Source organism: Budorcas taxicolor, chromosome 4 (genome assembly GCF_023091745.1).
Source record: "Budorcas taxicolor isolate Tak-1 chromosome 4, Takin1.1, whole genome shotgun sequence".
Taxonomy (NCBI): Eukaryota; Metazoa; Chordata; class Mammalia; order Artiodactyla; family Bovidae; genus Budorcas; species Budorcas taxicolor.
Window position 1 is genome coordinate 12,474,036 of NC_068913.1, and position 13,919 is coordinate 12,487,954.

At 40.8% G+C, this 13,919-nt stretch overlaps 1 protein-coding gene across 1 annotated transcript in view; it reads right to left on the reverse strand.

Annotated features, from left to right (window-relative positions):
• HEPACAM2 (HEPACAM family member 2) overlaps positions 1-13,158 on the reverse strand; it is a 48,390-nt gene extending 35,232 nt beyond the window's left edge. Inside the window, exons 1-2 of the mRNA XM_052638992.1 lie at positions 12,765-13,158; positions 7,962-8,246 (exon numbers count right to left, since the gene is read on the reverse strand). Of these exons, the coding sequence (XP_052494952.1) occupies positions 7,962-8,246; positions 12,765-13,158 (679 nt within the window). The remainder of the gene's footprint in view (positions 1-7,961; positions 8,247-12,764) is intronic.
• Between the last annotated feature and the right edge of the window lie 761 nt (positions 13,159-13,919).

Consider the following 13,919-nt stretch of genomic DNA (forward strand, 5'->3'; position numbering starts at 1 on the left):
AAGGATTCATGTAAAGGAAATATTTTCATGTAGAAAAATGAAATGTGTTAAATAATGGTAATTTCTGTGGAAGAAAGTTCTTTCCGAAGTATTCTTTCAGTATTCTCTTTGAAGGTATCTTCTAAATTACACAGGTTTTCCATAATTTCTTGATGTCATGTTGCCAATTATATCAGCGTAGTTTGGGCTCCAGATGAAAAGAAAAAAAGAGGAAAATAAAACTAGCTAATATTATTGGGTTTTTCCTATGTGCCACTCACTGCCTTCTTTACACATAAAATCTCACATAAGATCATACACGATGACCAAGTGGGCTTTATCCCAGGGATGCAAGGATTCTTCAATATCCGCAAATCAATCAATGTAATTCACCACATTAACAAATTGAAAAATAAAAGCCATATGATTATCTCAATAGATGCAGAGAAGGCCTTTGACAAAATTCAACATCCATTTATGATAAAAACTCTCCAGAAAGCAGGAATACAAGGAACATACCTCAACATAATAAAAGCTATATATGACAAACCCACAGCAAACATTATCCTCAATGGTGAAAAATTGAAAGCATTTCCCCTAAAGTCAGGAACAAGACAAGAGTGCCCACTTTCACCGCTACTATTCAACATAGTTCTGGAAGTTTTGCCCACAGCAATCAGAGCAGAAAAAGAAATAAAAGGAATCCAAATTGCAAAACAAGAAGTAAAATTCTCACTGTTTGCAGATGAAAAGATCCTCTACATAGAAAACCCTAAAGACTCCACCAGAAAATTACTAGAGCTAATCAGTGAATATAGAAAAGTTGCAGGATATAAAATCAGCACACAGAAATCCCTTGCATTCCTATACACCAATAATGAGAAAGTAGAAAAAAGAAATTAAGGAAACAATTCTATTCACCATTGCAACGAAAAGAATAAAATACTTAGGAATATATCTACCTAAAGAAACTAAAGACCTATATACAGAAAAGTACAAAACACTGATGAAAGAAATCAAAGAGGACACTAATAGATGGAGAAATATACCATGTTCATGGATCAGAAGAATCAATATAGTGAACATGAGTATACTACACAAAGCAATCTACAAATTCAATGCAATCCCTATTAAGCTACCAGCGATATTTTTCACAGAACTAGAACAAATAATTTCAAGATTTGTATAGAAATACAAAAAACCTCGAATAGCCAAAGCAATCTTGAGAAAGAAGAATGGAACTGGAGGAATCAACTTGCCTGACTTCAGGCTCTACTACAAAGCCACAGTCATCAAGACAGTATGGTACTGACACAAAGACAGAAATACAGTTCAATGGAATAAAATAGAAAGCCCAGAGATAAATCCACACACATATGGACACCTTACCTTTGACAAAGGGGGCAAGAATATACCATGGATCAAAGACAATCTCTTTAACAAGTGGTGCTGGGAAAACCGGTCAACCACTTGTAAAAGAATGAAACTAGAACACTTTCTAACACCACACACAAAAATAAACTCAAAAGGGGATTAAAGATCTAAATGTAAGACCAGAAACTATAAAACTCCTAGAGGAGAACACAGGCAAAACACTCTCTGACATAAATCACAGCAGGATCCTCTATGATCCACCTCCCAGAATTCTGGAAATAAAAGCAAAAATAAACAAATGGGATCTAATTAAAATTAAAAGCTTCTGCACAACAAAGGAAAATATAAGCAAGGTGAAAAGACAGCCTTCAGAATGAGAGAAAATAATAGCAAATGAAGCAACTGACAAACAACTAATCTCAAAAATACACAAGCAACTTATGCAGCTCAAGTTCAGAAAAATAAATGACCCAATCAAAAAGTGGGCCAAAGAACTAAATAGACATTTCTCCAAAGAAGACACATGGATGTCTAACAAACACATGAAAAGATGCTCAACATCACTTATTATTAGAGAAATGCAAATCAAAACCACAATGAGGTACCACTTCACACCAGTCAGAATGTCTGCATTCCAAAAGTCTGCAAGCAATAAATGTTGGAGAGGGTGTAGAGAAAAGATAACCCTCCTACACTGTTGGTGGGAATGCAAACTAGTACAGCCACTATGGAGAACAGTGTGGAGATTCCTTAAAAAATTGCAAATAGAACTGCCTTATGACCCAGCAATCCCACTGCTGGGCATACACACCAAGGAAACCAGAATTGAAAGAGACACGTGTATCCCAATGTTCATCACAGCACTGTTTATAATAGCCAGGACATGGAAACAACCTAGATGTCCATCAGCAGATGAATGGATAAGAAAGTTGTGGTACATATACACAATGGAGTATTACTCAGCCATTAAAAAGAATACACTTGAATCAGTTCTAATGAGATGGATGAAACTGGAGCCGATTATACAGAGTGAAGTAAGCCAGAAAGAAAAACACCAATACAGTATACTAACACATATATATGGAATTCATAAAGATGGCAATGATGACCCTGTATGCGAGACGGCAAAAGAGACACAGATGTATAGAACAGACTTTTGGACTCTGAGGGAGAGGGAGAGGGTGGGATGATTTGGGAGAATGGCATTGAAACATGTATACTCTCACGTAAGAAATGAATTGCCGGTCTATGTCAGATGCAGGATACAGGATGCTTGGGGCTGGTGTACGGGGATGACCCAGAGAGATGTTATGGGAAGGGAGGTGGGGGGGGGGGTTCATGTTTGGGAACGCATGTACACCCGTGGTGGATTCATGTCAATGTATGGCAAAACCAATAGAGTATTATAAAGTAAAATAAAGTAAAAACAAACAAACAAACAAACAAAACAAAACAAAATCTTACATAATCCTCCCCATTCCACTAGAGATAGGGTTTAGTCTTTCACTGGGACAGTGCAGATAAGGAGATGAGGAAACCGACACATACAGTAATAATGGCAGAACCAAAGCTTTAACACAGGCAGTTTGAATTGACAGCTTAGACTCATAACACTGTGCTAAAGGCTATACTCTCCAAAGGACACAGCACTTATTGGAGTCTGTGTCAAAACAAAATATGATCAGGTTTTCACCAACACCATTTTCTGCTGTCTCTTATTACACTGAGTGATTGTTTCTTTGAATTAATTTTTAGTTGATGATATCTGGATGGTTTAATATCTTGTTTTTCACTTTGTACCTTTTCTATGTGAATGTAAATCGTTTAGACCAAATAATAAGGAACATCCTAAATAATGTAAGGATGTCTCTCTATAGCTCTAGATTTGATATCGTCTGCTCCCATTTTCTTTCACAGTGTTCAGGTAACTTGAATGCTTAGGTCTGTGCTCCCTGGAGCTGAATGGAAGTTTACATTTATGTCAGAATAACCTTATTCAGTCAAGAATATGACTACATGTACTAACAGATAGTGCCAAATCTAAATTTTTCACTCTAATTCAATGCTAGTCGTGCAGATAGTCACAGTTTATACTTTGTAAGTCCATTTCTCTGTGTTTTAAGGCAGACAATATTTTCACACTGTTATCTGAATATAAGGCTATGTAAAACTACTATAAAATATAGCTAAAAGTTTAGCTATAAAAACAATGTCATTGTTAAACACAATATAACTAGTGATTGTGATAAATCTTATATAATTTGTTTGATGAGTGGTGTTTTGGTATTTTTTTTGGTGAAAAACTATAACTTCCTTCTTCCTTTATGCTCTTTAATACATTGATAATTTCTCCTCTTTCTGCATGAAGGGACTGGTTCATCTTTGAGACACTGAATTCTGCTCTAGGTTGGACTAGCAGATAATCCTCTTTGGGCTCCCCTTCACTAATGCTGAATTATATAATATATGAAGTTTTTTCTATTTCTATGTGAACAATACTTTTTTGGAAAAAATGCTTTTAAGTTACTCTTAGACGTGTTTAATTACTGAATGTAGCTCAAAATTGGTGACTTTTTTCTCTGTATGATAGGTTAATAAAATACATCCTACCTCCCTTCTTTCCTTTCCTATATATATTCTTTCTATAATTGTATGACATTTGTGATCTATTTTGAAAACATGCTCTCTAAACAAACATTTCTTGATTTACTCTATGTTTGTGTATTTATTTATAAAATATTCTGTAGTCTTCTAAAAACTTTGGACCTTTGCTTAAAAAATAATTTTCCTCATTGTTTACCAAGTGATGCCTGGTGTTCAAAGCTCCCTGCAATCTGACTCTGCTTTTCAAAGCTCTGCTTATGCCACTTAGCTTTTATGAAAGACCTGCATTAATACCTGTTTTAGCTGACTGAGTGGAGAAGGCAATGGCAACCCAGTACTCTTGCCTGGAAAATCCCATGGACGGAGGAGCCTGGTAGGCTGCAGTCTATGGGGACACGACTGGACACGACTGAGCAACTTCACTTTCCCTTTTCACTTTCACGCGTTGGAGAAGGAAATGGCAACCCACTCCTGTGTTCTTGCCTGGAGAATCCCAGGGACGGGGGAGCCTGGTGGGCTGCCGTCTATGGGGTCACACAGAGTCGGACACGACTGAAGCGACTTAGCAGTAGCAGCAGCAGCAGCAGCAGTAGCTGACTGAGAGAAGTCTGGAGGGGACTTCTGCTTTCTCGAGAAAGAGATGAAAAATGAAAAATAGCTTTCCGAGTTTGTTTTTCAGGAACTGTTTTAGAGGCAGTGGGCTCCCCAGCAGCAAAAGTGGTGCCACCAAGCTCCTTCCCAGGGAACTACACTCAGCATCTCAGCATCAAGCCTCCATAGCTTTGAACTTTGTGGGCATCTGTGTTTTATTTTGACTCACTTTTTGCAGGTCATAAGGTAATGCTTGTTTACTTTGCACCATTTTGATTCGTACAAGGTTTCAAAGGAACGTTCCATTTTCTGACAAAGGGGAGTGGGGAAGCTGTATTTATTCCTTGCTGTATCCTATACTCCAGTCAAACTGGACCATTTGCCAAATACTCTGCCCTCTGCCTAGTGTCTGTGTCTACTATCCTGAGTGCCTGAAATGTTTTTCCAGACATTTCCCCTTGCCTCCTTCAAATCCATCGTTGAAGGTCCATCTCAAATGTTACTTCCTACAACAAGACTTTTCTCCAGCTAGAAGTACTGTTTTCCTTTTCTGAATTCCCAAAGACACATAATATTGTACTAATAATAGCAGCCAACAGTTATATACTATTTACTATGGGCCTGTCACTGTGGGGCTTTCTTAGTGACTCAGATGGTCAAGAATCTGCCTGCAATTCAGGAGACCTGGGTTTGATCCCTGGGTAGGGGAGATCCCCTGGAGAAGGGAATGGCAACCCACTCCAGTATTTTTGCCTGGAGAATTCCATGGACAGAGCCACCTGGCGGGCTACAATCTAAAGGGTAGCAAAGAGTCAGACGTGACTGAGCAACCCACACTGAGTCACTGTTCTAAGCGAGTTATGTACAGTAACAGATTTAATCTGAATAATAACAGTACCTATGAAGCAGGTACTATCATTATCACCGTTATATAGATGAGGAAACTAAGGCACAAGAGAGCTAAGGCAGTAGAAGCAGGATTTGAACCCAGGCCTTTCGTTCCAGAGTTCTGTGCCTACGCTATGCTCCTTTGTAGGCACTCCTACAGTATCTATGATGTTCTCATACATTTCATTGTCACATTATCTCACTTCTGCTAAAATACTGGATAGCTTCCAGTTTTAAGAATCAGGGTCCCACGTTCCTAGCCTGTGCAGTGTTCCCGTTCCCTCCGATTTCTGGGTGAATTTGGCCACTGGGGATTCCTGGCAGAAGATTAGAATGAGGGAGGAGAATGAGGCTGAGATATTGTTCTCCTTGTTCCTTTCCTCATTCTGGCTGTTTCTTTCCACCAGAAGCCTCTGCTTTATGGAATTATACTTTTCAAGGTTTCCAGTAACCTCTCCTTGCTCCTGTCCTTCTGGATCTAGGTGCAGAAACAGGTATTATTGGTAACAGTCTGGGGTTTTCCTACATCCCATTCACATCTTTGTACTTAGTCCCTTTGATTATCCTAATCTGTCATTTGTTCACTGTTGAAATCCAGATACAAAAAAAAAAAAAAAAAAAGAAATCCAGATACAGCCAATAAACACATTAAAAGATTTTTAAAAAGAATCAATGGTTCCATTTTTCTTATCTTAATCTTGCTTAATGAAGCAGATCTTATTGTATACCTGTATCATACCACTGTATTACACTTCCCCGAAGTTGCTTTTCCGACCACATTTCTGGAGCTCAGTTTTATTGTTAAGCTTGATCTAGCAGGAAAAAAACCCTACATATGCTGGTGCTTTTCCTCAAAGAATCAATAACACACATTCTCAAGAAAGACTATCAATTTTCTATTGAATAAAACAGAAGACAGATGTATTGATAACACAAACAGCCTCCACTTACTGGATGCCTGCTTGGTGTTAATCACTGGCTACTTTTCAGACAGGGTTTCATTTATTGTAGGGAAGTAGTTTTAACCATCTCTATTTTATAGATGAGGCCCAGAAAGGTCAAGGGATTTCTTAAGGTCACAATGTAGTGACGGAACCCATTGCCTACTTAGGTCTGTCTAACTCCTAATCACTTAAACAATAGTCTTTAGGGCCTTTCTGAGCATTATGGAGATATGTTTGATGAGGGAGCAGTTATATTTACAAGGCTTAATTCTACCTTTGTGGTTCAACCAGCTGAACCCTCCACCCTCACACCACAGGGTAAGAAGTTTTTCTTTGCCATGCCTTGTTTGTTTTGTTACACTGCTATTGTGGCCGTGCACTAAGTAAGCTATGATGGTACTAATCAGATGGCTTCCCAATGTGATAAGCCATTGGTTCAACTTGGGGAGCTTTTGCACAAACCACTCCCTCTCTCCTGCACTCAGAGGACATATGGCAATGTCTAGAGACACTTTCAGTTGTCACAACTGGAGGGAAGGGTGCTGCTGGTATGTAGCAGGTAGAGGGTAAGCAGCTGTTAGACATCCTATAATGCAAAGGACAAGTATCCACAACAAAGAGTGGTCCAGTCAAAATGTCATGAGGGTGGAGGCTAAGAAACCTCACGAGAGGCTGAAAGTAGGATGCGATGCTAGACATATTAGAGGTGGTGCTGCGGAGTAGGGGTGATGGGGGAAAGTAATACGATCAAGAGAGATCTTGCATGGGTTGATGATGATCATACGACATGAACGGAAAAGTTTGGTGAACTTAACTTTCTACATGAGAATAAAGTCACAATGATAACAATAGCAACTACAGCGACAGAAAAAAGAACCAAAGAAAAGTGAAACCTGAAATCATTACAGACTCGCTGGGAAGCTGAATAACTTGCTGCAGAATAACTATGTCTTCTCTGTGGTCCTCTCTGTACCCTGCCTCTAAAAATGGGGCTGAGAAAATGGGCAGAGAGACTAGCCATACCCTGGGCCATATTACCCACATATAACCTGGGAACATTCTTTCTCCCATTGGTCAGCTCCAGAGCACATCCCTGTCCCATTTTATGATGCACAACTCTCCCTCCTTGTGGGTGAATAAATCAGTGCGTTCTGCATGGTTCTGGGTTCTTGAAATTGAGGTTTCTAGTTTTCATTGGCAATAAGGTCACAGAATGCACCGAGTCAAGAGAATATATTCAAAAGACCAGTATCTCAACTGACTCTTCAAGAAACTGGGTTGTGCAAATGACTATACTTCATGACAAGACAGTGCCTAGGAAGTAATGATTGCAGCTAGCACTGCATTACAATAGTGGTGAAAACCAAATGACCCCTGGTATTGATGTTCTTTGTGACTACTCTGGTGAAAACTTTCCAGAAGGAAACTCAGTCGATCAGACATGTCTGACTTCTGTGACCCCAAAGACTGGGGCCCATCAGGCTCCTCGGTCCATAGAGTTTTCCAGGCAAGAATACTAGAGTGGGTTGCCATTTCCTTCTCCAGGGGTATATAAATATATATACATTTTTAAAGACTTACAGTATATGGTAGGCACAATGACGTCGCTTTCCATCCTACTGACAGCGTTCTTCACCAGGCAACTATAATTCCCAATGTCTTCTTTGGTCACTGGAGCAATATGAAGGCTGCTGTTTTGAAGAGAGAAGGAGTTGGTGGAGCTGGTGTGGACAGGCCTCCCATTCTTCAGCCACTGGTAAACCCGCCGGCTGCCCCCTTCCACGAGGCATGTCAGGGTCATGTTTCCCACGTACTCCACAGCCCCAGAGGAAGGCTGAATCTGCACCACTGGTTTCGTGACAGGATCTGCAACATCAGAATGAAAGAAATGATCTTTGTCACCCCAGGATTATAATTAAAGTCTAGGAGATCTTTCACATGTTTTAAATCCTAGGAAAATGACTCCAAAATTTTGTACTTTTTAAATGTAGACAGTTTAGGAAGTAATTAAAGAAGAGGATTAAAGTCATCCAGTTCAGTTCAGTTCAGTCACTCGGTCGTGTCCGACTCTTTGCGATCCCATGAATTGCAGCACGCCAGGCCTCGCTGTCCATCACCATCTCCCGGAGTTTACTCAGACTCATGTCCATCGAGTCCGTGATGCCATCCAGCCATTTCATCCTTGGTCGTCCCCTTCTCCTCCTGCCCCCAATCTCCCCCAGCATTAGAGTCCCTTCCAATGAGTCAACTCTTCGCATGAGGTGTCCAAAGTACTGGAGCTTCAGCTTCAGCATCATTCCTTCCAAAGAAATCCCAGGGCTGATCTCCTTCAGAATGGACTGGTTGGATCTCTTTGCAGTCCAAGGGACTCTCAAGTCTTCTCCAACACCACAGTTCAAACGCATCAATTCTTTGTCACTCAGCCTTCTTCACAGTCCAACTCTCACATCCATACATGACCACAGGAAAAACCATAGCCTTGACTAGACGGACCTTAGTCGGCAAAGTAATGTCTCTGCTTTTGAATATACTATCTAGGTTGGTCAAAACTTTTCTTCCAAGGAGCAAGCGTCTTTTAATTTCATGGCTGCAGTCACCATCTGCAGTGATTTTGGAGCCCCCAAAAATAGTCTGACACTGTTTCTACTGTTTCCCCATCTATTTCCCATGAAGTGATGGGACCAGATGCCATGATCTTCGTTTTCTGAATGTTGAGCTTTAAGCCAACTTTTTCACTCTTTTTCACTTTGATCAAGAGGCTTTTTAGCTCCTCTTCACTTTCTGCCATAAGGGTGGTGTCATCTGCATATCTGACGTTATTGATATTTCTCCCGCATTACAAATAGAAAATGATGATACAAAAATATCATTTATAGCAGAGATAACCAATTCTAGAACTTAATCTTCAAGAATTTTGTAACGAAAACCTTTAGTTTATAGATAATGCAGTTAGTGGTGAAGAACACCAGCTTCCTTATTTCCTGTTCATTGTGCTCCCCCCGACACCATAAAGGTTTACTCTCACGGGCAAAGTTTACATGGCTATTCCCCTCTCTGATTTGTCCTGCTATCCCAAGAGCAATTGGTTGGGATAGATATAGTGAACACAAATTCCTATCCACTATCTGCAAAATACAAAGCTTAGACATACTATACTTTGGGGGTATCAATTGAAAGTTTTAAAGAATCATATTTTCACCATTTACTTTTCCTCTTATGTAAGTAAGCTAATTATATGTTTTAATTGCTGTGCATTTGTACTGCAGCATTATTTCAGTCACTGTACCATGTTAGTCTCTTTAACAAACCAAAGCCTGTTATTAACTTTCCTTCTATGCAAAATAACAGGTCACACAGAGACAGTAAGATGATAAATAAGTAACAGACAACTGGTTCAAGTGTTTAGCTTTGAATTCCTATCAGACTTTTAATTGGGGTTGATGCATCTTCTCAGGTAAATTTGTTCTGACTCATGTTCATTTTCATTTTACACTGGCATATGTGCATCAGAGCATATACAGATTCAGTCCTTCCACCCAGAGAAGACAGGAGAAAATGAAAGATAAGGAGACAGGAGTTTGAAAAGCAAACTGCAGGAAAGCTGGGTAGCCCTGAAGAGCCCTCCAGCCTTTCTCAAGATGGAGGAAATCAAGATGGCCACTAAATTTAACCCTTTATGTTTCCTGGCAAGAGGAAATGGTTAACAGCATTAATGCTTACAGCATTATGATTTAAAAAGATTGTTTGGTATATTTATTATGTGGAAACAGCTTTTGTTTCAAAAATGCCTTTGCATGGAAATATTATATGTGATATGGGAAAAGTCAAATAGGTAACGTCTAAAGTCTTGTACGGGGAGAACCAATCATTAGAAAAGACATTGGTACTGTGATCACGCACTTGAATTTAACAGTGTCACTCAGACGTGGAAGTTTCCCAAGAAGATTTTTTTACACAGGTCCTGTGCATGTGTGCTAAGTCACTTCAGTCGTGCCCAAATATTTGTGATCCCATGGACTGTAGCCCGCCAGGCTCCTTTGTCCATGGGATTCTCCAGGCAAGAATATTGGAGTGGGTTGCTATTTCCTTCTCCAACACAGGTCCTAAACCCCTACTAAGACCTTTTGGTTGCAGGGGAAAGGGGCAAGATAGGAGTAGGTTAATAAGAGGTATAAACTAGCACCGTAAAATAAGTAAGCTACAAGGATATATTGCACAGCACAGGTAATATAGCCACTATTTTATAGTAACTATAAACAGTATAATCTATAAAAATTTTGAATGATTATATTGTATACCATGAAACTAATATAACATTGTTAATCAACCACTGGTGTGGCTCAGTGGTAAAGAACCTGCCTGCAATGCAGGAGATGTGGGTTCAATCCCTGGGTTGGGATGATCCCTTGGAGAAGGAAATGGTAACCCACTCCAGTATTATTGCCTGGAGAATTCTATGGACTGATGAGTCTGGCAGGCTACAGTCCATGAGGTTGCAAAAGAGTAGGACATGACTTAGTGACTACAAAAACAAATAAGAGGTACAAACAAATATGTGTAAAACAAGTCAACTACAAGGATATATCATACAGCACAGCAAATATAGTCAATATTTTACAATAACTATAAGCAGAGTATAATCTATAAAAATTCTGAATTATTATATTGTATACCTGAAACTAATATAATATTGTAAATCAAATATACCTAAAATTTTTTTTCTGAAAAGAACTTCTGGCTCCGTTTTCCTCAACAAATCCAATTGTACTATACATTAACAAGGAATGGGTGTTCTATTAAAAGCTTGGGGGGAAGAGATAGGATACTACCCAGGAGAATTTTATGAAACTGTAAAAAATGTCCTCCTTTTCTCTCCCAAAGTTCCTCTCTAGGCACCTGCTGCCACATTCTGTGTCTTTGTTCCCCTGCAATGTCTCCAGTTTCCACTCCTTTACTGGGCACATATTTACTGAGTGCCTACGAACGGCCAGCATCAGGGTTTAGGCAGTGGGGACAAAACAGCAAGCAATATAAAGCCTACTCCCATGGATCTTGTATTCTAGACCAGGAAGAGCAACAGTAAAAGAAACAAGAATATGTACTGTCCAGTGTTATGAAAAGAATAAAGCGAAACTCAAGGTAAACAGTAACTCTCTTTCTCACTCTCTCTCTCAGTTTGGGGGAATGAGGTTATACTTTACATAAGGTGGTGACGGAAGCCTTCACAGGTAAAGTGACACTCCGGCTGAGACCGCAAAGAAATAGGGGAGGGAATCAGGCCAGTATGCAAGAGAAGAGCAATCTGTGTAGAGTGAGCAGCCAAGCGTAGAGACAGTGAGGTATGAGAGGGTTGGCTTGTTCCAGGAATAACAAGGAGGCCAGAGTGGTGAGGGAGAGAGAGGTGGGCAGGGTTCAGAGGGGGACTGGGTATGTAGGGGGATCACACGGGCCTTGAGGGATGCTGTTGGCGCTTTGGCTTTGATTGTGAGTGAGACAGGAAGCCACAGGAGGATTCTGAGCTGCAGGAGGCAGGGGTGGAAGCAGGGAGAGTGGGCACAGGCTGTTTGGAGAGTCCAGGCCAGAGCTGATGGTGGGCTTGAGTAGGGCAGCAGTGGGCGCAGCAAGGATTGACTGACTCACCTCTGTCCATATTCTGAAGGCAAAGCTGAGAGGGCTAATTTGTGGACTGGATGAGGATGTGAGAGAAAGACAGAATCAAGGGTGATGGCAGAGTGCAACTGATGGAATGAAGTCTGCATTTGCCAAAACAGGAATATTATTAAACAGACAGGTTTAGGGGGAAAAACCAAAAGTTGTGCTTTGAGCATAGTATAGTATCTTTAAGGTACACTGCTTACATAACTCACTAAGGAAAATAAATGTCTGAAAGTTAGCTGAACCCCACTCTCCCTTCGAGGACATTCCCAGCACCTTCTACTGTTCCTCAAGTGTGGTTATTGAGCAAGTCTCATACTCTCCCAGTGTACCAAAGTTAAAAAAAAAAACAACACAAATCTTTATGTGACAAAAAAAATAGGGCTCTTCCCAGGGTGCATTCTGCTAATGAAAAATAAAATTTTCTCCATCTCATCACATCGGCAACTTTATACTTGATAGTTTCCAGGCAAACAAGTAATAACTCCTACTTACTGCTTGATTACCTTTAGCTGGGCATAGTGCATATCCTTTCTATGAATGTTCTTATTTCATCCCCAGAAAGCCTCATGAGGTGGATAGTGCCATTCATGCCATGAGACACTGAGGCTTTGAGGGTTAATGTGCCCAAAGTTGCAGACCAGACCTAAAGCCCTGGTAGCCCAGTCTCCTAAGCCACTGCTCACTGCTGTGCTACTCGGCTGCCCACGTCGCTCACAGTGGACTTACCATCTACCGTGACTTGAATCTTCTGACTAGCTGACAGAGTTCCGTTTCCCTGGATGTTGACCTTCACAATGTAGTTGCCTTCGTCGGTGAACTGCAGTGGGTTGATGAGCAGGGAGGCGTTGGGTGGCATCATGGTGAATTTGTGCTGGTATTCCAAGTCGGGAACCACAGACTTGTTCACAGAGCCCAGCAAGTACTTGGGCATCGTATGGGGTCTCTCAAAAAGCCATATGACCTGGATGTCTGATGCTGGAGTGTGGAATCCATAGTGCACGGGGAGATAGAGAGCCTGGCCCCTGATGCCATGGACGGTGTGTGATGGCACTGCCACCTTCAGCCCCGAGCAAGCACCTGCTGTGAAGGAAAGGAAAGCTGTAAAGACGCTGAGCCACATTTCATAACCGAAAGGCACAAAACAGAGAGAACCTGATCGGGCGATAGTCCTTTACAAAGAAGAGAGGCTTCTAGGTACTGACTGTTCTGGTACTGGTTACCTGTAGAGGTAAATATTTGTCTCTGAAATGAGCATTTTAAAAACTCCACCCAAAGACTGTGTGGATTGCTTGACCTCTTTAAATGCATGATGAAAAGGAAAAGCAGAAGTTATTATCTCTGACTGTTAAAGAATAATGGGAAAAGGAGAACTGGGATAGATGATTAGTTCTGAAGTCCAATGAAACCTTTAACAAAATTGAAATTGCGACTGTATTAATGTCTGAGTCATATCATATCCTAATCGAGCTATGTGATTGAGGGGTTACTTCCTCTTGAGAATCTTCCTTCACAGTCTTCTGACATGACTTGGTAGTCCCCAGTTGGAAGTCTTTTCCTTTGGCCAAAGCCTTGCCAAATGCAAATATTCTAAGGACAATGATAGCAAACCATTACCAGTTGTGATTGAATATTACTGCTTAGAAGGAGGAATCTGGTTTGTGTGTTTGAGCAACAGTAAGAGAAGGCAATGGCCCCCCACTCCAGTACTCTTGCCTGGAAAATCTCATGGATGGAGGAGCCTGGTGGGCTGCAGTCCGTGGGGTCACTAGGAGTCGGACATGACTGAGCGACTTCACTTTCACTTCTCACTTTCATGCATTGGAGAAGGCAATGGCAACCCACTCCAGTGTTCTGGCCTGGAGAATCCCAGGGATGGGGGAG